We start from the raw sequence: 25,447 nt of genomic DNA, 5'->3' as shown, positions 1-25,447 counted from the left end.
AGGGGAGGCTGGTAGGAGGCAGTTGAGCCTCTTGTCAGGCGGTAGGGTTGGTCTGTAAGCCAGGAGATGGAATTGGGTCTCGGTTCAGGGGGTTGAGCTCAGTCAATGTGCTATGGGGGGTGTATCGATCCCTACCCTTACATTCCTATACTCCCATACAGGTACAGCGAGGCAGAGATCCAGGAGAAAGTGGCCACCTTTAGGTTGATGCTTCAAGAGAAGGATCTGACGGCCAACAAGGAGGAGGAGAAGCTTAAGGCAAAGTAAGTCACCGTGTTCCATGTAGGACAGCTCTGCACACATTTGGGGGAATATTAATCATGGTTTGTGTGTTCTGATTGGTTTGTTGTAATTTGGTTCATCCCAAGATAATTTCACACACCTCTCTCCTTCTTTTCTCTCCTTTAGTGTTTCTGAGACCCATCAGCTGGCAGAAGCCAATGAAAAGAAGAACGAGCGCCTGCGGGCCGCCTTCGGTATCAGCGACAGTTATGTGGATGGGAGCAGCTTTGACCCGAACCGCAGAGCGCTAGAACAACAACAGCAGCAGCAGCAGAAAACTTACACGTAAGATGTCACAAGAAGGGTCACATGACCAGATGTGGGCAATGTAAATCTGAACATTTTCCACATCAGAGCTTAGGAGATGTAAAATATAAATAAACCCGCAGAACATTCGGATCCCAATTCTAGGGAATTTCCTGCTGGGGATTTGGCTTATGGCTGCACTAATCTTCCAGAATTGTAATCATCTTGTCATGTGACTTGGCCAATATCATTTGGCAGTTTTTGGGACCTTCATTAATCTGCCCATCATAAATAGTTTATGATCGCTGAATGGGAGACATGCATGGGGGGTGGGGGGTGTAAGATTCCACTTCCGGTTTCTCATTCTTTGTTCTGCATTTACAGTTTAGTTGCAGATTCGGAAAGTTCTCGCTCCCCATCTCCAACCAAGCACAAGAAAAAGAAGAAGAAAAAGGAGCGAGGCCGGTGAGTGCAGGGGATTGGGGTTTGGTCAAAGTCATTTGTGTGCTTGCAGGGGTTGAAGATGAGACATCAGTTTGTTGCTGCAAATGGGTAGTTATGGGGGTGTGGGGGATGTGTAATGATGGATATATGTATCATGCGGGGTGATGGGGGGGCTGTAAGGTTGGGTCAGTGTTTGCAGGGCTTGAGGATAGAGCTATCAGTGTGTTTGCTGCATTGGTGGTGGGACATATAGATTATAGGGATAGATGTACTTTGCAAGCATTTAGTGTGGAGAGCTAAGGAAGAGATCATCTGTGTGTGATGCAGCCAACGAGTGCTGGGGGAAAGTGATGATGGAGGAGCTGTATGTATGTGTGTTGCAGCTGCAAAGTGCTGAAAGTGGGGGGGAGGCCGTGTATAGTGTGGGCTGACTATACAAGACAACATACAACATACAAGCCAGGCTGACAACATACAAGCCAGGTGACTTGGGCATTGTCCTAACCAGAGAATTAACCGTGTGCCTGTCATGTCAGTCTTCTTCTTGCATTCGCCAGACTATGTTGTGTTTTATTTTCAATTTGTGTCTCCCTCAGGTCTACCAGCCCATCCTCCAGCCATAAAGAGAAGAAGTCCAAGTCCCGAAAGCACAGGTAATTCCCATCAGGCCCCAGAAACACCTGTTCTCCGACACTCCCCTTACCCTACGAAGTACTGAATATGAGCAGTGAATTGATTGCCTCCCTCCTGCTGAGTATTGTGCATGAAAAGATGTATGAACTGCCCCTGTGCTGGATGACAGCTCACTCCCATCCCCAACCTCTGTGCATGATGTGATATCAGTTTATTCTCCTATATTATGCCTTTATAATCCTTCCTCAGCCTTGTCCTAACAAGATCTTTTTTCTCCTGTTCTCAGGTCTGCATCATCATCATCAAAGACAAAACACAGGTGAGTCAGACATATTGCTCTCAGGTTTGAGTCAGGTAGATCAGTCTGGTTGGGTTTGGTAAGTCAGGAGTATCGGGGTAGGTTCATAGAGTCAAGGTTATTGGTATGTCACCTTAGGTGGGATTTGTGGTTTAGTACATGATGTTAAACAAGCCGTTGTAAGGTGAGAAGGAGACACAGGGCAGTGGTGTGGCACTAGTACCACAACTCCTGGGGTTTGGTTTATTATGCAAAATATTGTCTGTCTTCCACTTGGAGATCAGTCTTGGCTAACTTCCTGTAGGTACCATTGAGAATTCTGTATCCTGGTTATGTCCCATAATCTGATGGGGTTAACTCTTTTGCAGGTCACCCAGCCCAAAAAGTAAACAGAAATCAAAGGACAAGAAGAGTAAGAGGTAACAGCCTAATTCTTATGTTGTAAGAAATATGTGAGTGAGGGTGAATGAAAACCTGGTTAAGCTGAATGATTGATTGTCTTATAGGTCACCGAGCAATTCGCCAAAACACCGACACGACTCGTCCTTGGAAGAGGAAAGCTGTTCCCCTAGCAGGTACTTTGTACACACATAGTGGGGTATATTTAGGGTAGTTTAGTGGGTTCTCTCGTTTTGTTCTTTGTGGTAAATGTTTTCATTCATGCATATTTTAGTAAACCAAGTGTATCTGTGGAATGATAAATGAGCCATAAAAAGAGTAGAGTAAGAGTTGCAATGTTGTGATGAAAATAAATGTTGGATTAAACCAATAATGGCCTCCAAATATTCATCCTTTGTTTTTTATTGTGTTTTTCAATGTAGATCCAGGAGTAGTCCCTATAAAAACAAAGGTGACAGACAGAAAAAGTCCAGCACTAAAAGGCAGAGCTCAGAGCGACAGAGATCTGTAACTCCCACCCAAATTCGTAGAGGTGACAAAGGGAGGAGCCCGGAGCCACTCCCCAGAGAGGTAAGTTAGGATTGTTGTATGCCAGGTTTCCCACCACCTTAAAGGGCATTTCTAAGTGATCCAGAGATCATTGCAAGATAAGTTTCTGTTCCTCTCTATCCTGTAAAATAAGCTAAATTCTTGTAAATCTACTGTACAGGTAAGTTGCCAGGACCTTAGTCTGTGGATGACTGCTAATCCAGTGCAGCTGATGTGCAAGCATATGCCCATACCAGACAGTTCCCATGTACTAATGTCACTGCTACACGCTCCTCTTCTGAATCCTAAGAGGTCTTCATCGCTTCACAGCTAATATAACATGTTTATTTGCACTGGGAGTGTCGGGGACAACCCTATACCACTTGTGACTGTAGTGTTAGTATCATGTGATCAAAGCTTTAGATAAAAAAAGGCTTTTAGATAAGTTTGGTGTGTTTATACCAATGATTTTTTTACTTTATTTATTTGTTGTTTTATAGAAGGGATTGAGGAAGGAGTCGGCTGTTAGAGACCATTCAGCATCACTGTCTCCTAGAAGGCGAAATGATCCCCGTGAGGTCACTGAACATAAGCGAGACACAAAAAACAGAGACAAGATGGAAAAGAACTCATACCGTTCCAATTCCCGGGAAACTTCTCCAACGCCCAGTCCGGTACTCCGAAAAAGAAGTCGACGGGAGAGTCCAAAAGAACACGTCTCAGAAGCCAAAGGTGCAGAGAGCTTGCGCAGAAAATCTTCTCCACAGCGTCCAAGATCTCCTATTACTCGGACACAATCTTCTAAACAATCTAGAAGAGAAAGAAGTCTGTCTCAAGATCAAGCCTCACCAGAACCTTTACTCAGACAGAGTTCATCCAGAAATGACAAACATGTTGGTAGGAAGCGCTCGCCACCAGCTCCAAGTAAGACTTCAAAAACTACTCGTTCATCGCCCACATCTTCTTCTTCCTCCTCCTCGTCATCGTCCTCTTCATCAGAAAGTGAGAAGTCTGATAACGAGAAGACCAGAGATGTGCGAAACAGTAAAGCTGGAGGCAAACAAAGTTACATAGCCGATGCTGGAGCCAAGCATGGAAAGTCAGGAACGCAAACAGAGGACAGAAGAAGCAGAGCCTCACCAGTCGGACAGGTAGACCCTGATAGGAGGACTAAGAAAAGTGCTTCTAGTCCGCAAAGACAGCGAAGAAAGAGTTCGGGTTCAAAAAGCCCAGCACGAAAAGGTCGATCAGTAACACCTCCACGCAAAGGCAGATCACCATCTCCCCGACCTGGAAAATCCAAGAGCCCAAAGCGCAAAGCTCATTCTCCCTCAAAAGCAAGAGTGTCATCTCGGTCGCCATCACATCATGCCAGGTCAAGGACTCCTCAACGAAGACGGAGATCTGTGTCACAATCTCCTCCACGTCACCACCGTGATAAAGAGAAATCTTTTCGTGATAATTACAAATCAACTCAGCGGCGTGACAGGTCTGCTACCCCTAAGAAGAGTGAAGGGTCTCGTATCCGTCCATCTAAAAAAGTAAGATCACCATCTAGTTCACCAGTTCGATATGCAAGCCCCATCCCACAGTCTCCTAGAAGAAACGCAAGGTCACATTCCCGGTCATCTGACAGGCAGGAAAGATCACCTACTCACTCGCCAGTCAAGAGAGCAAGATCACGTTCTTCATCTTCAAAGCATAGAAAACTGTCCAAATCTCAACAGAAACGTCAAATTTCTCCTGGGAAGTATCGTGATAATGACCGATCACAATCTAATTCAGGACGTCAAAGGAGAAGGTCCTCTTCTGATGCTTCTATGGCTTCCAGGTCACGTAGTCGAAGTCCATTACATAAAAAGAATAAGTCTCGTTCACCATCTCCTAAACCAAGGTTGTCTTCTAGAATAACCCAAAAAAGATTGGAGTCTCCGAGAGACAAACGTCGTTCCTCAAGAAGAAAATCCTCATCACGGTCAGTGTCTCCAGTCCAGAAAAAAAAATTAACAAGAAATCGATCTCCGAGATCTGTATCTCGATCCAAATCAAAACAATCAAAATCGCCCCTGTCTGAAAAAGGTTCATCCAGAAAAATGAATAAGAATTTGGAGTCCAGCAAAAAAAGATACAGTTCTTCATCAGAGTCAAGAGAACGGCAGGAAAGATACTCTCCTGATCAGAAAAAGATATACAAGACATCAACACGTACAGAGCCTTCAAATAACAAGACTGCACATAGACAAAGTCCCTCTGCCTCTCCTGTCTCTCGTAAAAGCAGGTTGACAGAGGAATATTCACCTATTCGTAGCAGAGGTAGCGAGATCAGTAGGTCTAGAGCGGCATTGCCCAAGAAATCTAATCGTTCCCCCGACCATAGACATGGATCTAAGGAGTCACCACGTCTTTCACTTGAAATGTCATCTGCATCTCCATTGCAGAGTCGTTCTATGGATGGTAAATACAGATCATCTCAAAAACAAGAGTCAAGAACAGCTCTTGAGCCCAAAGGCAAATTAAAAACCTCACATCATAAATATAGGTCCGAGTCCTCTTCAGAACATGAATCCAGGCCAAAATCCAAACCAGAAGATGGGGTGAGATTAAAGCACTCTAGAGATAAAAAAAGATCTGGTTCTTCATCAGAAAGCGAAGATGCATCTTCCTCTTCACAAAGCAAAGAACGGTCAGACTCTTCAACAGAGCGCCAATACAGAGCTAAACCCCTGGCAAAGAGCACTGTGTCCAGAGTTCAGTTAGAACAGGAGACTAAAGGACTTGAGCCAGGGACAAGACGTTTGTCAACATCTGAAAGAAAAACAAAACCATTGCAGAGCAGAAATAGATCCGAGTCGTCACCAGAACATGAAGAGAAGTCCAAAAGGCCCAAGTCTTCAAATCAAGGAACAATCTCCAAACATAGGGAAAGAAGTGAGACATCCATAGATGTTAAAACTAAATCGATTCCTCGTGCAAATCGATCATTATTGGAAAATAAAGAGAGATCAAGGTCATCAAAGTCCAGTTCAGATTCTTCTCCAGAAAGAAGGCCTCCAAATAGAATGTCAAAACCCCAAGCTGGTTCAGACAGACAGCAGACAATTGGGAGGCGGTCAGCCAGGTCAGGTTCAGGGTCATCCTCAGAGAGTGAGTCAAGAAAGAGACTTCAGTCAAAAAGACCCAGTTCAAGATCGTCCGAACGACATGCAAGAAGACAATCCAGTGCCAGCTCTTCCTCAGACCGCTCAACTAAGTTTGATGCAAGCAGGCAAAGACATAGTTCAGGCTCCTCTCCTGAAAGGCCACCCAAAGCTAGGCCACTTCATGATGAAGCTCTTTCTGGATCCTCTTACCAAAATACCAAACATAAATCCATTTCTTATTCTTCCTCAGGTTCAAAATCCAATTTACAATCTTCTCGCAGTTATAAAGAGGTTTCTCGTTTATCCAAACATGATTCAGGATCTCCCCAGTATAGAGAGATCTCCAGGTCATCAGAACACCCAAGAAAAGCCAGTTCTAAGTCCTCTGAGTCCAGAGAAAGATCTAACAAACGCACCTCTAGTTCTGACTCCTCTTCTGACCAAGATGATAAATCCAGGAAATCCCAGAAAAAATCTAATTCAGGATCGCCTGAAATTCGTGCATCCAGGACATCACCATACAAATCACAGTCCTCTGATATTGAAACCAAATTTAAATCCCCAGAATATCAATCGGTTAAATCGTTAGAAGCTGATCATAGTTCAAGGTCTCCGTCTTTAGGAAAGGAGCGGAACTTTCTTGATGGCTCTGTGAGTGACCGTTTGTCTCCTGCATTTACAAAGGCCGCTATGGCACAACGCCCTCAGTCACAACCAGATCCTTCTCCAGAGGAGCAGGAAGAGATGGACATTTCTCCCCCTAGAGATGAGTCCCCTTCAGATAAAAGATCTCGTTCAAAAAGCAACACCTCGTCCGATAGTGAGGATTCTCAGAGAGCGTTAAAGCTTGTTACGGGGGTTCCAAAAACGGAGCTGGAACAGGGCCATAGTAGAATTTCCAGCCCAAAGCAAAGTGAGGAGTGTCCTGTTACCTCTCTAAGTTTAGATGTAAATGGAACAGAATCAAGGCAAACTAGTGATAGGCTCTCTGTGTCCTCCCCAGTTCCAGACATCAATGACATGCCAGTAAAGGACCCCAATTCATCTGACCGTGATTTTTCCATGGATGTGGCTCCACTGATGAACGAATCGTCCACAAATCAAGAAGTGGTGAAAAAGAGATCTGCCAGAAAAAGATCTAGTTCATCCTCCTCCTCAAGCTCCTCTTCATCTTCGTCATCTGCTTCATCGTCATCTTCCTCCTCATCCTCTTCTTCATCATCTTCCTCCTCATCATCATCCTCCTCATCCTCTTCTTCATCTTCTGAAGAGGACGATGAACCCAGATCTTCACCAAGAAAGAAGGTGGCATCTTCTCCCAGCAAATTGCATAGGTCTAGTCATGATCGTTCTCCAAACCAATCCTCTCCACGGCAAATATCTTCTGAAAACGTTGATGTAGACAAGCCCTTAGCCTCAGCTGTAGCCCCTGATGACTGTGATCAATCAAAATCTCCATCAGCTGCTAAAATTTATCCAGATTGTAAAGATCTTGAATCGCCTGTCAAATTTTTGGAGGAGGTGTCATCTGAGATAAAAGAGAGTGCACCCCAATCCCCTAAGATGCAGATGAGTGAATCAAATTGTGAGAATGTTTCTCAGACCTATGTAGAATGTCCCACTTCTGAGATGGACAATAAAGGCCCTACAGACACATTGCATGCCTCCTCTCCAATAACCAGTATTTTATCTCAACCAGAAGAAATCGGAACACCTGAAGATATTACTTTGGATAAAAATCAGCTTTCTCCAAAGCTGGCCAGTCCTATGCCATCTCCTTCAAGTGGAACCAATTTTGCAGATGCTCAGACGGATTCATTTCATGACCAGGTGGATACTATGACAGTGGATCAAAGTGAACAACATACATTAAAAAAATTATCTGTATCTCCTCAAACAAACAAAAGCCCCAAGTCCCGTAGTCCCTCAAAATCTAGTAGTTCCGATTCATCTTCTGAAGATAGCAGCTCTGATTCTTCAAGTGAGAACAGCTCTTCAGAAGAACATTCTTCTCCTGATCGTTCAAGACCTTCTGAAAAGATCACAAAGCCAGATCCTCCACCTATACGGCGAATCGCATCGCCCACTAAAAGGGAGAAGTCGCCAAAACACGAGACAAGGAAACCGGCAGACAAAGATAGACATAGCCGTTCCAATTCTTCCTCCAGGTCTCCAGTAAACAGGGACTCCTATCCTCAGAAAAGACGATCACCTTCAAGATCACCATCTAGAAAAAGAAAGTCCAAAACACCGCAACGACGACCAGCAAGGACACCCCCTCGAGCATTTAGATCCCGATCACGCTCAAGGACTGAGAGATACTCATTTGGCAATCGTTCAAGATCATCTTCCAGGAGGTCTCCATCATGGAATGAACGTAGAAGATGGGTTCATCGTAGGTCCCCGTCATCTCCTAGACAAGGCCATTCGGGGTCTCGATCACAAATTTGGCGTTCACGGCGCAGTCGTTCTGGATCATCCTCTTGGAGAGGACGGTCAAGATCTCCATCAAGACCTGATACGTCTCGCTATTCACGCCGTGGAAATTCTAGACCTTCTCCTAGAAGAAGATCAAGATCACCACACAGACGTGAGAGGCCTTACTATCAGAGGGAAAGATCTAATTCCTTAACTAGACGAAGAAGACCTTGGACACCGCAGAGAAGATCCAGGTCACCTGACAGACGTGCAAGGTCTCGATCATCAGATAGATATAAGAGCATACAAAGCAGCAGAGGGGCTAGACACAGCCGTTCACCATCGCCTGATCGAGAGCGACCTCGCTTGTTAGACAGACGAGAACGTTCCAGGTCCCCCAGGATGGCTAGATCAGACTTACGGCAGAAAAGTCCACGATCACCAGCTAAGTCTTCCAGCCCTGTTACCAAAGCTCGTCCTGCTTCTCCAGCAAGGTCCAACAATGTACAGTCTCATACAAAGATTTCTCAGAGATCCCCATCTCCACCACAATCAGAGAAGCATGCAGTGAGGCTGCCGACAAGCCCAGTGCTGGAAGAGCCAAATGTCCAAGAACAAACGCTTTCTGCAAGCAAGAAGGAGACTTCTACGACCAGTCGAAGTTCTTCTCATCCTCAGACAGCTCTGGGTGAATGTAGCAAGTCTCCTCCAAGGCTTGTGAATAAAAGCGATGCTCCAGATACTCCTCCTTCTTCTAGAAGCGGAGATGAAAATCTGAAAATGAGTGATTCTGAAATGGAATCAAAGATAGCAGACAACCAAAAAGAGTCGGAGAACTGTGCCACTGCTGAAAGTCTAGAAGGAGAGAAAGGCTCCTATTCATTGAATCATGCTAATGCATCCTCGGAGCAAGAGAGACCAAATGTATCTCCAAAACTGGAGAACAGAAGAGAGAGATCCTCTAAGAGTCCTTCAGCTTCCAGATCAGAGCCAGAAGATAATCCTTCAAAGGCTGCCTCCGCTTCTGTGAATGATGAAAGGTAATCATGCTTTTTATTTATTAGTTGACTTTACCTTGAAGGTGATCTAGAGCTGATTGGTCATTTAGTATACAGGGCACAGTCCTGAACATTACACATACAGACTGTTCCCTAAGGTTCAAGAGTGTCCCGTCAGTGTTTAACCCAGAAACGAGTGTTTAAGCGAGTGGGAAGAAGCTTGTAGGGGGTTGGTGGCCCCGGTAATGGGACCCAACTCTTCAATAAACAGCCGGGTGGGTACTGAAAAGTTCTGGGCAGTGCACCCAGCTAAAAGAGGCCGGGGGAATCAGTGCCTGTAAATGATGTGTAACCTGTAAATCATCACTATAAATCCTGCTTTATAGGTGAACTTGTCCTATAGCAAAACTAAAATTCCACCTTAGGGTTGGGCGATTTCAGCAATAAAACATACAGGCCTGATCGCTACATGCAGAGTGGCGTGGAAACATTGCTTTCCTGTCATTCGAAAAGCTGATATTTCCATATTGCTTATCCAAAATGATAAAGCTATGTCATTCAGCATTGGATCAACATTCATTTGCTGCACTTCTTGAAAAACAATAACAACCTTTAATACCTCTCTACTCTGGAATGCTGGATTAGCACAAAGGTATCATGAACATTTTCCGAATGATAATTTTTAATTCCAAAAGGCTTAGTGTTTGTTCTTCCCTTGGTTCAGGCTTACTGGGTTTTACATTTGCTAAGGTTTTCACCAGACGACAGATTCCAGCTTCATTCATTGTATTATTGGCGTTTTGTTCATGTGAAGCTGCAGGGTTACTATTAAGACTGCATGTGATGGTGGGAACTCCGTACAGAGTGCATTCTCTCCTCTGACCTACAGGTGGCACTATTGTTACTACATATAAAACCAAGTGACAATAGAAAGGAGCGGATTGTGCGAGCTGAGCTACGGGAAAACTGGGGGGTCATATTTGCCCAAGGCGCTGACAACGGGGCATATTTTGTTGAAGGTTGTCACAATGACATTTTCATCTGTTTATAAGTCTCCAGCACCCATGGTAGCTGCAACGCTGTGTATTTTACAGTTCCCAGAGACTTGTATTGGATCGGTTTGTGTTTCTGGGCCATAGTTCTGTTCCTTGGTGCACTCTTCTTTGTCTTCAGGTTCCGGTCTGGAGTTTGTTTAAAAAGCTTTGTAAAAAAGTGGCGAGGACTCCAAACCCCCCATCCCCCCGGATTGTTAATCACATGATGTGCTATGATGGTGAATGACCCTTTGTCTTATTTCCCTCAGCCCACCAGAACCGGGGAAGCTGGAGGAGGATTCTGTGCCTAAAGAACAGCGCCGATCCAGAAGCTCCAGTTCTTCTTCTTCATCCTCCTCGTCATCTTCCTCCTCATCTTCATCAAGCTCCTCATCCGGCTCGGCCTCTTCATCCTCTTCATCATCCTCCTCCTCCTCTTCCTCATCTCATAAATCAGCGAATAAATCCAGCAGCAAGAAGGGGCCGTCTCCTGGAAGGAGGAGGTGAGTGTTGCTTCATCAGGGCTACTTACCTAAAATGCCTGACCTCACATAAGTCGTTCTATAGGGGGGGGGCAGAATATAAAATACACATTCCGTGTGATCAGCTGCTGGATTCCTGGTAATGCTGTGATATTTGGGAGCTGAGTCCCCCTCCCCCATTCATTGATTCGGTGCTGTGACCTCATTTGTTTGCACATTTTGTTCACCCTTCCAGGTTTTACACTTTGTGGCTCTCTTATTGATAGGTGAATATTGGGCGGTCAGTGAGGTGCTCCCCGTAGAAGATGGCGCCCCCTGTAGAATGTTGTATAATGCTTCTGCTCTCTTCCTCCTTCCCAGGTCTCGTAGTCCTCGTAAACCCATGGACTCGCTGAGGGATTCCCGTTCCCTGAGTTATTCCCCAGCAGAAAGACGCCGTGCACCCTCCCCTCCACCCCGCCTAAGGTAAGTGACCCCCCAGCCCCATTATATGATTTGTGTGAATGTTGTCACCTGTACATAACAAACCTGACGCTCGTCTCCTACTTTCCAGAGAGCGAGATTCCCGGAGGAGTCACAATTCCCCAGATCGTAAACGGCGGAGAGATTCACCAGGACCCCGGTATTCCCACAGAAGGACCTCCAGGTACAGCCGGTGATATTTACCAGGGACAGTGAGAAATAATAAGCATCCTGATATACATAGCCCATAAAGCATCCCTGGGCCCATCATCCGTATCCGTTACTACTCACATCATCCCTGCAGCACTACAACTCCCAGAGAGGCTGCATCTGAGATAAATGGTCAGCAACATACGGTGCAGACATCTCCGGTATTACATGGGACAGAGCTGGTGACACCTTCTATAGAACGCCATTGTCACGTTCATATTCTTGCTGTTCCATATTTAGGATTTGTAACTTTTAATTGGACAAATAGGACATTTTACTAAAGGACCTTGAAGTCTAAACAAAACTAGGCCAGGATTAGGACCAGATTTTCATTGCTAGTTTATGTTGTGCACCCCCGGAACCAGAACCTCAGAGCGTGAAGAGGGGGAGGGGCATGTGACTGGGGACAAGTTGGGTTTTGTAAATACACCTCCTTGTACATCAGTGACCCCCTATAGCTTTGTTAACCATTTTTATCTTTTTCTTTTAGGTCTCCTTGATCAATGGATTTCCTTCTCTGACCTAGCGAAGACCTTGGGGTTCCCTTCCTTCCTACCCTACTGAGGGCCACTTTGATATCCTCATCCTATTTTTGGGAGCTTATAGACTGCTGAAACTTCCCTTTCTGTACAGACATTGTGTCCTGGTCTGCAGACTTCTGCATATACGGCAGACCTCCGTCACCGAGATATTAGAATGTGAATACGCTGCCCCTTAATGTACTCAAATGAACTTTAATTGGCAAAATGTCGTCCTGCCTCAGTGTTTGCTGTAGCGCCGCCCTACCTGAGACAAGACGCCATGCCCCTCCTTTACCTTCTTTCGTCCTGCGTAGGCAATTTCGTAAGAAGTGAATTGAAACAGTGAAACTTATCTTGTGTTTATTTTTGTTCAAATTTTTTTTTTTTTTTTGTTTTGTAATCTGTACAGCAAGAATCCTTTCTGTCAATAAAAGATTGGGCTAAGCCAAGACATTTTGCCACTTCTGATTGATGGATGAGGGAGTCCCGCACCTCAATATGAGGACCAGTTCCAGGCCACCATACTGATAATGGTGCTTACGCTGATCAGTGCCATGCTGGCCGTCCACAGGGCTGGATTGTTTCCTCCTGAACATGGGCAGCTGCAGTCTTTGTGGTTGTGTGTCTCGGGGTGCTCGGTGGGTTGCGGCGGTGAATCGTTCTTGCAGTACATCCAGTCCCTGGCGATGCTGCGTGGATAGCCAGGCTCTGCCTCTACATTTCCATCCTTAAACTGCCAGTATTCAGAGCCCTTGAAGAAATACGCGTTACCTGTGGGGAGACGAGGAATGCGGTCACCGACCAATGGAAGGGTGGTGGATAATTTATTAAGGGAATTATTATGTATTTACTATGAAACCCTTCAGTCCTGACACTGGGAACCTTTCATGGTTACAGCCATACGTGTGTAGGAGAACATAGAAACCTGGAACATCAGTACTGCAAGGTCATTGTCTGGCCTCCATGCTGGCATCCAGGAGCCCTGACATTGCCATTTGGTGCTGCCATCTTGGATGTGATATCAGCAACCGCAGCAGACTTGTGCTGTAGTATTCACTTCACCTCTGGTCTTTGCATAAATTATTTATAGAAAAGAAATACGCTGCAAGTAAGCGTTTAAAATGCTTGATTTTTGTGTGCCATTTACCTGCAATTTCTTGGTGGCAATCTCGATATTGGTTTGTCATGGGTATGTTCTGTGTTATGGAGCTGGCACAAGCATGCAGAGAATTGGGGCAAGACTGATCGGCATGCCAAGTGGTGGTGTATAGGTGAAAGACCCCCCCAATTCTCCACATGACTGCAGGATCTACCTCTTCATGCTTTGGCAGAAACAGTGGGCTCTCCCCCACTTAACCTCATGGCAGGCAGGAAAAGCCACCCGCTTTCCCCCCCTCATGGCAGGAAGTGCCACCTTTACCCTCATGGCAACTAGGTTCCCTATCTCCCTTCCCCACATGACAGAACTCTCTGCTTCCCCTCCCCGCACACATAACCGGTAGAACCATCTTCCACTCAGCGTGTTCAAGAACAACCACTTCCTTCCCCTCGATGATGCCGGAATGAGCTGCCACCCCCATGCTGCGTTTCTGTTTCTCCGCTCATGGACACCAGATTGTAGATAACTTCCTGTAAGTCATGAATATTCCTAGCAGGACACGTGGGGAAAACTGTTATGTCCTAAAATATTTGGACAGAGACAAGTTTATTCTGGTTCTGTACATTCCCACAATTATTTTAAATGAAACAACTCAGATTGTCCTGCAGACTTTCAGCTTTAATTCAGTGGGAAGAACAAAAAGATTGCATAAAATGTGAGGAACTAAATCCTTTATTACACAATCTCTTCATTTCAGGGGTAATAAGTAATTGGACAATTCACCCAAAGGCTATTTCATGGGCCGGTGTGGGCAATTCCTTCGTTATGTCATTATCAATTAAGCAGATAAAAGGCCTGGAGGGGGGGTGCGCTTGTATGTGGAAGATTTTGCTGTGAACAGACAACATGCGGAGTGCTCCATGCAGGTGAAATGCAGGTGTTGGCGCTATATAAATCCTGTTTAACAATAATAATATCTGCAGATTTTTCCCTAACCTTCATTTTTCACATTTCGTCAATCTGGTTAAACAACTACATTAGAACAGAGAATCTCTTCAATGGAGGCCTGGAGAGCAGTGAAAACCCAACAACGGCTCCTAATTCTTTCCCACTTCATGTAAAACTATTGCTTTTTTGGATGGACATTATGTGGATAGTAACATACTAATCCCCAAATGTTGTGTTTAAACAGCTGCATACTTGTCAGCATGTTTTCAGTGAAGACCATGATACTCACCATCTACCCAGCTGATGACATCATCAATCTCATTGGGCAGCCCTTGCCATAGGTTGGTATCCTGGGGATAGCGTCCATCCATTTTTCCCAGGGACTCATCGTATCTCCAGAATTGGTTTCCTTTGAAGAAGTAAGTTTTCTTGTTATGCTTCCAGACAAAAGCTCCATCAATTCTTTCCGCGTTCAGACCAAAATCTGAGAGAGGCCGTGGGTATCCGGGCTCCACCAGGGTGTCCCTAAACACCCAGAACTTATTTTCTGTAAGAAGAATGGATTAGCGTAAGGTCAGACATAGGGAAGAAATCTGCGACCCTGCCAACCCTTCCTATAGAATGTGAGTTTCCCCGTGCTGACCTGCAATGAACACAATTTTGCTGTCATTTTGGCGTTCATACACCGCGTCCAGCCGTGGCAGATCCAGGGGCAGCCCGTGCCAGAAGTGGTGGAGATGAGCTGGGTTGAGGGATACAAGATTCCGGGATGCCTGCATTCTCCAGAAGAAGCGGTCTGTGAATGGAGAGATGAGAGGGAAGATGGTGAGAGACAAGACATGGCAATAAGCAGAATGATGCAAGCAATCATATCCAACCCTTACTCTTAAAGAAGAACACTTCCCCTCGAATACTTGCAATGGCATCAAAATGAGTGGAGCAGCGGTCAAGGAATGGAGGGCGAGGCCTGATGAAAAAATGGAGCAATATGAAGAACAAATGGCTGATATGAAGACATTGATATAGTGTGTGCTTAGGGAGAGATTTATTCTGAATCCGTCCAACTCAGGAGAAAATTGGAACATAATCTGTAGGGTTCATTTTTCAGTTGTGACATCTCAGGGTTTGGGCAACATTTGGTAAAATGAACCTTAGATTGTCCTGTTAGGTGGTTAGAGGTATTGCTGACTTGAAAATAATAAATCTCCCTAAAAGTATTCCAAACTCAACCTCTGAAGCCAATACCCTGGCCACCATAGCTGAATTTCTGGAGGTAAAGTGTTTCTGGGCGCACTGACCGCGTTTTTGTATATGAATGCCAATTTTTAGACCAGGAACCCAGGGCCCCATATTTCTCCACTTTCTGATTATAATGGCTGTCTACCTATAAAATGCATTCACTTCTGTTATTCGGAAGCCCCATGGAGGTGCCCTGAATGGCCAATCTGTACCACTTGGTATGACCCAGTAGCGAGGAGCTTGTGGCAGCGGTGGGCAGTGCAGCTCGTCACTCATCCAGGTCCTTCATGAGATCAGTTTGACCGATTTAAAGCAGAACTAAACGTAAAATAAAAAATCACACTTACCTTTAATGGTGCTGGGCCTTCCCTTTATCCTGTCGCGCATTGTCCTAGAATTCTTCTTCGTCCCGGCTTCTTCCTACGTCACTGTTCTTGCACTGCACAGGTGTGACATCGTGTGACGTAGCCGCTGTGAAGGGCATCTCTTTCTCCCTGGCGGAAAAAATGCCCCTTCTGCGCATGCTTGTTATCGGGCATGTGCAAAAGGAGCATTGATAGCCTCCCGGGATGGGTGACTTAGGTATGCCCAGAGATTCTGCGCTCCCATTCAGCCTTAAATGCCGTGGCAATCAAGACATAAAGGGACGGTGCTGCACTTTTTTTTTATAGGGTGTTGCACTTAAATAAAAATAAAATAAATACAGTTTTGACTTTACCTATAAAGCTTGTCCACCCTTTTATGTAAAGTACAAATGTTGCATTTAGGTCCGCTTTATCACCCACGCAGAGGTTAAACCTCACTGAAATATCAGTTCACATCCTCTAAATACTTTCCAGGGGTATCAGAACAAAATGTGTACAAAGTCTTCCCCTTCAATACCTGGAATGTACTGAGCAGATTTATCCTGAAACTTCCGATGGACTTTAGGGGTCACTTTTACCAGCACCCTGCTAACCATATGTGGGTGATATATGTAACTAATGTATCTTCCCTTTATGTTTCCCCAATGGTTGGGACGACACAAGGGTCTGTGTAATGCCCTGATCAGCCCGCTCCTGATCCCAGAATATAATATTATTTGTCTATATTATGTGGCTGTCTTTGTCCTGCACTGTTGGTTGAGGGTTTTTGTGGGTTACAGGCAATCTATATCTTTATTTGCCTCATAGCCACCAACCACACTAACCAAAAGGAAGACGCCTGACGTGTCAGAAACTTTCATAGAGCTGAACCATCACCCGGAGACTTTGTGCTTAGTTAGCTTGTGGTGCTGGAAAGATTCTTCGTACCACAGATTTGTGTGAGAATAGACCTCAGTTATGGGTTTAATGTGAATGGCCCGGTGTTTTGGTGCTTGCACACATGAATCTTACTGGTAGGTTGGCCCTCGTGGGGGAATTGGTCTCTGTGTAGGTCTTGAGGGTGGCACTGATGGTCTGGGTGCAGAGTCTCTTATACCTAGTAGAGAATACATTTATGTTAGTGTTACATTGAGGTGTATTTGTGATGTAAGTAATTGGAAATGCTGCACTTACCATACAAGGCCTGGATCCCTTCGATATCATCAGCCGTGAGCCTGTAATACCGGTGGTCTCCCAATGTCCCCTGGTAATATGGCCTCATGATAGACTTCTCTGCTGATGAATGAGAGAGCCCCAGAGCATGCCCAAACTCATGTACCGCCACTGCAAAGACATCCGTTCCTTGGTCCGCTATAAGAGAATGGACATCATTGTCATTATTCACTGTAAGGTCATTACAAAGCACAAGGGGGCGCTCTTTGGTTGAATTTGATGGACTTATGTCTTTTTTCAACCTGACCCACTATGTAACTATGTAACTGTGTCTAAACCAAAGGATTCTTCACCTTCTACTCTGCAAGGTGCATAAGTAAAGCATTGGGAAATCCTCAGCTCTAATTTTGGGATCAGCATGGTATTATCTGATTTATGGGCTTCACCCAATGTTCCTGTCTATGTACTAATGCTGGAAAAGAAGGCCGATGCTGCAATTGGCATTTTATCTTAAAGTATTTTTGAGGAATAAAGGTGGGACAATCCAATTCCTCCATCCTTTCAGGTCACACGGCTTCTTTACGGAACCCTCTCACAATGTTTGGTCAGTATTGTCCTTATTGTCCGAACTCCATTCCTTGAAGGGGTCTGACATGGTTTTGGACAATAGCTTGGTGTGATTGGTGGTCATGGGATGTCAGTGATGGACCTGGATATTGGCAGATATTGGACCTCATCACCAGGTTCTCCTTTGACCCTATACTCTTTGTTGCTGTCGGTTTCTTTGGATGTTGCACAAAGTGATTGACACTTCCCCATCCCCCAGACTTGACTCATGCTGTTTTTGTTCCTCTGAGGAAGGAATGTCTCAAACTCTTTCCTTCCGTTACTATGATGTAAAATACTTCTGCTCTGATTACAATGTTCTGAAATTTTACTTTTATTAAAAATATTTGAAATACCCCCGAGCTTCATCCAGAAACTTTGCACAGATTTCCTGCTAAAATATTTCAATATTTCTGACGAAAACATTTGAGATTGTCGTGAAGCCGCAGCAAAGCTCCTCTGCACCGTGAGTGTCCTTCCTCAAAAATCTCCCTGCTATGGAACGAAATCACCCCCTGATGAGGGGATCACATTGATGGCCTGGTTACAATAGGGGGGTTGGATTAGGTGGAGAAAAAAGGTCCTGAAGGTTGTTAGAATAATGGACAAAAGTTCCGGTCTGAGAGACTCTGACAGAGACCAATATGTCTCCAAAATGGCCGCTCCTGTGGGGGTGTTCACTATGTGCAGGGGTACCTACCAAACCTGGGCCAGGGAAGGATCACTGCTGAGCCAGTGCTAGGGTCATGGCTGCTTAGGGAAGAGGGCCTGTCTCATATCGTCATATCGTCCTACATAAGAGCTACATGTGTATAACGAAACCCAATATCAGCCATGACAGCCAAGACTGGAGAAGATAGACTATCATGAGAGAACCTGAGTGATCCAGCAAACCAGGAGTGGATCTGGTTCATTATTTTTAAGAAATCTAATCCCGGTTTGTTGGATTATCCAGATTTACCCATGATGGTCTATTTCCTCCAGTCTTAGAGAGCTTAACTAAATCACACCCATTACATCGCGGCTACCTTTGTAGGGGGGCAACATAACTGCAGAGCAATCAGAGTGTCCATGCTGACCCCTGTCCACCACCAAAACACAACGGACATATGTGGGGGAGGGGTCAGAACTGGGCTATGGGGCAATGAAAGAAGGTGTCTTCCGATAAAATAAATCTCTTAGATCATGTGTATGACGAGATTCATGTCTGTGTCATTTACCTGGGGAAGACTTGGGCAGCAGGATGCATTATGAGAGGAAATTAGGCTGGGGGGTAGCATTTTGCCCCAAATACTAAAGATTACATTGGGGATTTTGAACACATTTTTGTTGACTTTTTACACTAAAATAGTTATGCTGATTGCAGTTAGTTTTCTTCTATCACGTCAGGTTTTCTCCCCCGCTTATATTAATGTGATTATTGTAACGTGGATTTGTATCGGCTATTCATTACACGCAGACAGTGTGATCAGAGGTTGTCGCTGCTCTATGTAGGGAATAAGTAAAATGTATTTTTCCTCTTACACACGTATTTCTCTCACATCATGTCTGGCTCTGCTGATTCATTTTGTTATATCTGTGGCAGTTTCACCATTCCCAGTGGTCATGGAAGGACGGTATCAGGGTAGATGGGATGTACATATGATGGCTGACTATTGTTGGAGCATCCGGCGGGATTGTCCTAACACTGAACACTCCAGGAAAAGCTAGAAGCGTAAATTTTTACCTTAACTACTTACCTTATGTCATAGAGTAACAATAAATCCTTTGTATGAACAAAAGAAATTTAAATAAACAGAACATTCAAGTTAATAATTAGTTTTTCATTGTATGTAAAATTTGTATGTTTTTTGACAAAAATGGAGGGTACCCTGCATCGTAAAAACTGGATGTGATAGCAAAAACCTGGGGTCATTTCTGGATTCACCACCCAAAAATTAGTAAAAAAACAAGTGTAAGATCTAACTCAACACAAAATGGGTTCCCTCGTGTTATGGAAAAGGTTTTCTTACTGTTGTAGGTCCATTGTTCATCAGCATCCATATGAGTGGCCCCAGCGATGGGTCCTACCCCGGGGAAAAATGCATGCCCCAGTGTGCCGCCTGGACCATCAAAGGGATATCCATCTCCATGGGTTCCTCCCACGAAGCCCACCCTAATATCAGCCTCTCCTTGCGTCTCTGAGAAGGTAAGCTGAGTCTCCCGGCTCCAGGCATCCAGCGCGCTCTTCATCAATGTTCTAGTGGTTTGTTGGGAGAGGGAGATGGGGAAGCTCTCCACCCTGAAAGACAGATGGAGATTTTGGGGTAACGCACCCAACAATGTCATCATCCCATGGGCATCACCTTGTACACACCAAGCTTCCACCAATAGCCTGCCATTCCACTTCAATCACCCCAGTGACCCCATACCTCCAGGTCAGGTGCTTTTTTTGCCACACTGTCCCGCTTAACGTGTAGCGCTTCCTGCGAATCCTTTGGGGCCCCGATGGTAGGACGACATCCGGAAGAGAACATCGAGGCCTCTTCATCATCTCCACTGTTCGATCATCTGCAAGAGAGAATTCTGCTGATAAATGAACTGAAATCATTGCTACATCCACAATGTACTGGTCAGGGCCCCTCTCTGAAGTGTGGCCCCTAACACTAATTTAAGACACCTGGGGCCATAAATGGCAATAAATACTTTGAGGCTAGGTACAATGGAGACCATCCCTAATAGTGCAAAAACATAGCACAATGGCAGCCAAAGACCTCTAATCTGCCCAATTATCCAGAAGGGCAAATAACTTGGGGTGAGGGCTGAAAACAAGCTTCTTACCTACCTCAGAGGGGGTCCTATATTGGGGGTTAGATAGCATAAGGACCTATATAAAGGGTTATGTAATATAAGGGGACTTATAATAGGGGGAAGATAGCATAATGATGCGTTAAATAAAGGGCGTATGTAGGAAAAGGTGACCAATATTACGGGTACATAGGCTAAGGCAACCTAAATTAAGGGGTACGTAACATAGGATTCCCTATATTAGGGGGTACATAGAAAAAGGTGACCTTTATTAGGGGGTACATAGGATGAGGTGACCTATATTAGGGGGTACATAGGATAAGGTGACCTATATTAGGGGGTATGTAACATAGGATGCCCTATATTAGGGGGTACATAGGATAAGGTTATTAGGGGGTACATAGGATAAGGTGGCCAATATTAGGGGTACATAGGATAAGGTGACCTATTTTAGGGGGTACATAACATAGGATGCCCTATATTAGGGGGTACATAGGATAAGGCAACCTATATTAGGGGGTATGTAACATAGGATGCCCAATATTAGGGGGTACATAGGATAAGGTGACCTATATTAGGGAATACCTTGCATAGGATGCCCTATATTAGGGGGTATAAAGGATAAGGTGACCTAAATTAGGGGGTACATAGGATAAGGCGACCTATATTAGGGGGTACCTAACATAGGATGCCCTATAATAGGGGGTACATAGGATAAAGTGACCTATATAATAGGGGGTACATAGGATAAGGCAACCTATATTAAGGGGTACCTAACATAGGATGCCCCATAATAGGGGTTACATAGGATAAAGTGACCTATATTAGGGGGTACGTAATATAGGATAAGGCAACCTATATTAGGGGGTATGTAACAAAGGATGCCCTATATTAGGGGGTACATAAAATAAGGTGAACTATATTAGGGGGGATGTTACATAGGATGCCCTATATTAGGGGGTACATAGGATAAGGTGACCTATATTAGGGGTATATTAGGGGTTACATAGAATGAGGTGACCTATATTGGGGGATACTTTGCATAGGATGCCCTATATTAGGGGTTACATAGAATGAGGTGACCTAAATTAGAGGGTACATAGGATGAGGTGACCTATATTGGGGGATACTTTGCATAGGATGCCCTATATAAAGGGGTAGATAGGATGATGTGACCTATATTTCGGGGTACGTAGGATAAGGTGACCTGTTTTAGGGGGTACAAAGGATGAGGTGACCTATATTGGGTGCGTAGCATAGGATGCCCTATATTAGGGGGTACATAGGATAAGATGACCTATATTGTGGGGTACTTAGGATGTGGTGACCTATGACCTATATTAAGGGGTACATAGGATAGGATGCCCTATATTAGAGGGTACATAGAATGAGGTGACTTATATTAGGGGTACATAGGATGAGGTGACCTACATTGAGGGGTACATAGGATAACGTGACCTATATTAGGGGGTACATAGGATGAGGTGACCTATATTAGGGGGTACATAGGATGAGGTGACCTATATTAGGGGGTACATAGGATGAGGTGACCTATATTAGGGGGTACATGTGATGAGGTGACCTATATTAGGGGGTACATAGAATAAGGTGAACCCACAAAAGGGGTACTTTTTAATCTCTGAGTCTTGGAAGGGATGAACCCGGCACTGGGTTTCTCTGTGTGCTGGACCTGTTGATGCCCCGGGGTGACCTTGACCCGAATTTGCAACGTTTGGCCCCCCTAAGGAAGCGCTGCGTGCTGCACGGTGTGCAATGTGATTACCCAGTTCTCCCGTCATCTCCAGGCCAGCAAACCTCTGCATGGTCCTCACAGCTTCTCTAAGGCTTTCCAGCGTCTGCTGCTGGGCAGAATATGGATCTGGTGGGGGCAAATAGCCATACCGGGTCAGCCAGTCCTGTAGGGATTGGAGACATTGGTTCACTTTAGGAATTTCAAATCGTAAAGGTTAAATCTAAGTGAAGTAATATCTGACTCTCAGGGGGACATCACGGCCACTCCACAGTCAGAGAGTCTCCCTTCCCCTGCTGCATATGTTTGTAACGGCCCCCTGCTAATTGATTTGTTCCAGGGACTGACAGCTAAATACCCCGGTCCTCTCCACCCGACCCTATCCACCTACTCCCTCCTACCCTATCCATTCACCCCAAAAATCTATTCCAAACCCCCCCCCCCCTATCCATCTACCACCAACTCCGGCTATCTATTCCTCACCTCTTCCATCTACCATTGATTCCCACCCACCCTATTCATGTACCCCTCCACCACATTCATCCACCCCTCATCTCATTCACCCACTACCTTATAAATCCATCCCCATTCCATGTATCCATCCCACACCCCCAACCATCCATTTACCCCAACTATCTATTGCCTCTCACCCCTTCCATCAACCACCTATTCCTACCCACCCCATTCATTCACCCCAACCATCTATCTCCAACTCCAGCTATCTACCCCTCTTCCATCTACCACCGATTCCTACCCACCCTATTCATCTACCCCTTCACCACCACATTCATCTACCCCTCATCCCATTCACCTTATATATCAATCACCATTCAATGTATCCATCACCTCTTCCATCTACCACCAACTCTGGCTGTCTACTCCTCACCTCTTCCATCTACCATCGATTCCTACCCACCCTTTTCATGTACCCTTCCACCCTCCATCACCACATTCATCCACCCCTCATCTCATTCACCCACTACCTTATATATCCATCCCCATTCCATTTATCTGTCCCAAACCCCCAACCATCCATTTACCACCAACTTTATCAATCTGCTCCCTCTCACCTCTTCCATCTACCACCGATTCCACCCCCTCCCCCCATCTTTCTGCACTCTCTCCCCCACACTGATGTCTCACCACTCCTTTGCTGATGTCCTTTGGGCTTGGGCTGCTCCCAGCTATGGCAAGACAAGCACAGAAGATGCAGGCTGTGATCATGGTGTTGCCGCAGTCTCTTTTCACCTTCTTTGGCTTCCTAGAACTCCAGCACTCTCTGAGCACTCTCTGCTTACTGTAATGTCTCTTTGCTCCCTTTCCATAGGCTCTCCTTACAGTCTGTGCACAATGTCTGTCTCCGGACTCCCTGCCCTGCCCTGAGCACTCTATTGCACCGTATGACCGGGGAATTCAGCACTCTCCGGTGTATGCAGCACTCTCTGGTCCTCTGTGCTCTCTCTCTGGTGTATGCAGCACTCTCTGGTCCTCTGTGCTCTCTCTCTGGTGTATGCAGCACTTCCGGGCCCCAAGCAGCCATTGCACACAATGAGGTCCCATTCTATATTTGGTATCGGCTCACACACAGCCTGATATGATGATTATTACGTATTAGTATTATAATATATTGTTATCATTATTATTATATTATATTATTATTTCTTGTAGTCATGTTTCAGTTTTAGCCATTTTCCGGCCTCATTTCTATACAGTATTGTGTGCAGCGTCAGTTGATGGCGGAGCAGAGATGAAACGCAGTCAGAGTGGGTGGTGATGATGTCATAGAGGCCCATTGTACAATCTCCTCACTTATTAACCTTTCGACCCCCCGAGAGTTCCACATCAAAGAAATCCCCCATCTCCGGAGTGTACCCCCCTGCCACCATCCATCATGGCTGCCCCAATGTCATATTAGAGGGTCCCTGTCACAGGGGGGTGGGATATGGCGGTGTGACTGATCTTACCGATCGGTATTCATCCTCAGTCACCCTAATTGCAGAAATCGGGGGCCTGTGTGGCCTCTGCTATGGGTACACGTCCTGATATATAGGGGTGATCCAAGCATAGATTGTAAGCTCTTCTGCCTACACAGCAATCACTGCCCAGCTCAGACCGCAGCAGACGGTGAAATGGAGACTGAACATCCATGAATCATTAATGAGTTGTAGAAGCTTCATCCGTGGGGGTGGGGGATGGATGGATGGAGGATGGATGGATGGATGGATGGATGGATGGGATGGATGGATGGGTGGGGGATGGGTGGATGGATGGATGGGATGGGATGGATGGATGGGATGGGATGGATGGATGGATGGATGGATGGGATGGATGGATGGATGGATGGGATGGATGGATGGATGGATGGGATGGATGGATGGATGGATGGGATGGATGGATGGGATGGATGGATGGATGATAGATGGACACATGACATATTTGCCCCTTGGAATATTATGGGGTGATTATTTTGTATGATTGGTGAGGGGTCAGGGTCACCCCAGGTTATTTCTGTGTGGCTCTTGACTATTCCTGTGTGGCCCCGGGTAATATTTTAGTTGTTCTGCATTGTTGGTATCTTCTATTGGTTTGTTTGTAGATAAATAAACAGAATTGGGGGTTGGGGCTGCAGAGAGAACAATGGAAGCTGGAATTAGTGACCGGAGGAGGAAGGCCGCACGCTGGGCCGGGGAGATCAGCTTCCATCGCATGTTCTATATGTGATCAGCCTGCAGTACTACTGAATATAGGATGTGGGGGGAGGGTATAATGATAAAAAGTGCCGCTGATTCTGTCTGGCAATGATTCAACCATAAGGTTTACAGACAGGTCCTCTTCATGTGTGTTGGGGGTGCAGTCCATAGGGGGCAGTATACAGAAAGCTGCATTGGTTGGTGCTGGGAGACATTTGGGGTATCTTTGTGTGAGTGCTAGCAGTAATCAGCACTGTGGGGAGTCAGGAAAAACGTTTTCTTCTCATTATCACTATTTTCATTTATTGGGATCTGGGCCCCCAAGTAACTGCATCCCCCTATACATGTGTGCAGAGGTCTCATCTATCTGTATGGGGCCCCTCCAAAACCAGCCCGGTCCTTGATGAGCCCTATACAAGACCAGACCTGTCTACTCCATCCACAACCCCTGTACTTCCCTATCATGGTATGACCCAACACACTACACCCCCTCTACTCTCCTATCATGGTATGACCCAGCACACTACACCCCCTCTACTCTCCTATCATGGTATGACCCAACACACTACACCCCCTCTACTCTCCTATCATGGTATGACCCAAGCACACTACACCCCCTCTACTCTCCTATCATGGTATGACCCAGCACAATACACCCCCCTCTACTCTCCTATCATGGTATGACCCAGCACACTACACCCCCTCTACTCTCCTAT

The 25,447-nt window shown here is 45.5% G+C and overlaps 2 protein-coding genes across 2 annotated transcripts in view; one reads left to right on the top strand and one right to left on the bottom strand.

Annotated features, from left to right (window-relative positions):
• Positions 1–12,546, top strand: part of SRRM2 (serine/arginine repetitive matrix 2) — a 13,161-nt gene extending 615 nt beyond the window's left edge. Inside the window, exons 2-14 of the mRNA XM_072417032.1 lie at positions 162–263; positions 409–567; positions 913–993; positions 1,569–1,625; positions 1,892–1,924; positions 2,272–2,322; positions 2,410–2,478; positions 2,725–2,872; positions 3,331–9,428; positions 10,690–10,923; positions 11,263–11,367; positions 11,456–11,548; positions 12,065–12,546. Of these exons, the coding sequence (XP_072273133.1) occupies positions 162–263; positions 409–567; positions 913–993; positions 1,569–1,625; positions 1,892–1,924; positions 2,272–2,322; positions 2,410–2,478; positions 2,725–2,872; positions 3,331–9,428; positions 10,690–10,923; positions 11,263–11,367; positions 11,456–11,548; positions 12,065–12,074 (7,240 nt within the window). The 3' untranslated portion in view covers positions 12,075–12,546. The remainder of the gene's footprint in view (positions 1–161; positions 264–408; positions 568–912; positions 994–1,568; positions 1,626–1,891; positions 1,925–2,271; positions 2,323–2,409; positions 2,479–2,724; positions 2,873–3,330; positions 9,429–10,689; positions 10,924–11,262; positions 11,368–11,455; positions 11,549–12,064) is intronic.
• On the bottom strand, positions 12,439–23,565 carry MMP25 (matrix metallopeptidase 25). Its single transcript, XM_072417033.1, has 10 exons — positions 23,185–23,565; positions 22,075–22,207; positions 19,916–20,054; positions 19,517–19,785; positions 16,920–17,096; positions 16,758–16,842; positions 15,027–15,109; positions 14,786–14,938; positions 14,432–14,689; positions 12,439–12,866 (listed from the first exon to the last, which is right to left on the bottom strand). Exons 1-10 carry the CDS (start codon positions 23,263–23,265, stop codon positions 12,589–12,591), a joined length of 1,656 nt encoding a protein of 551 aa, XP_072273134.1. The 5' UTR covers positions 23,266–23,565; the 3' UTR covers positions 12,439–12,588.
• Positions 23,566–25,447: the final 1,882 nt, after the last annotated feature.

The sequence above is a fragment of the Pyxicephalus adspersus genome, chromosome 7, assembly GCF_032062135.1.
Source record: "Pyxicephalus adspersus chromosome 7, UCB_Pads_2.0, whole genome shotgun sequence".
NCBI lineage: Eukaryota > Metazoa > Chordata > Amphibia > Anura > Pyxicephalidae > Pyxicephalus > Pyxicephalus adspersus.
The sequence above is the reverse complement of the archived record's forward strand: the minus strand, read 5'-3'. Positions and strand labels throughout refer to the sequence as shown.

What these genes read in the sequence shown, in the direction of transcription:
- MMP25 (XM_072417033.1), bottom strand. Translation starts at nt 23,265, where the DNA reads ATGATCACAGCCTGCATCTTCTGTGCTTGTCTTGCCATAGCTGGGAGC. An exon ending in AAAAAGCACCTGACCTGGAG is followed by an intron (nt 19,786 to 19,915) that starts GTATGGGGTCAC and finishes TCTGTCTTTCAG; the next exon opens with GGTGGAGAGCTTCCCCATCT. An exon ending in TGAACAATGGACCTACAACA is followed by an intron (nt 17,097 to 19,516) that starts GTAAGAAAACCT and finishes ATTCTCTTATAG; the next exon opens with CGGACCAAGGAACGGATGTC.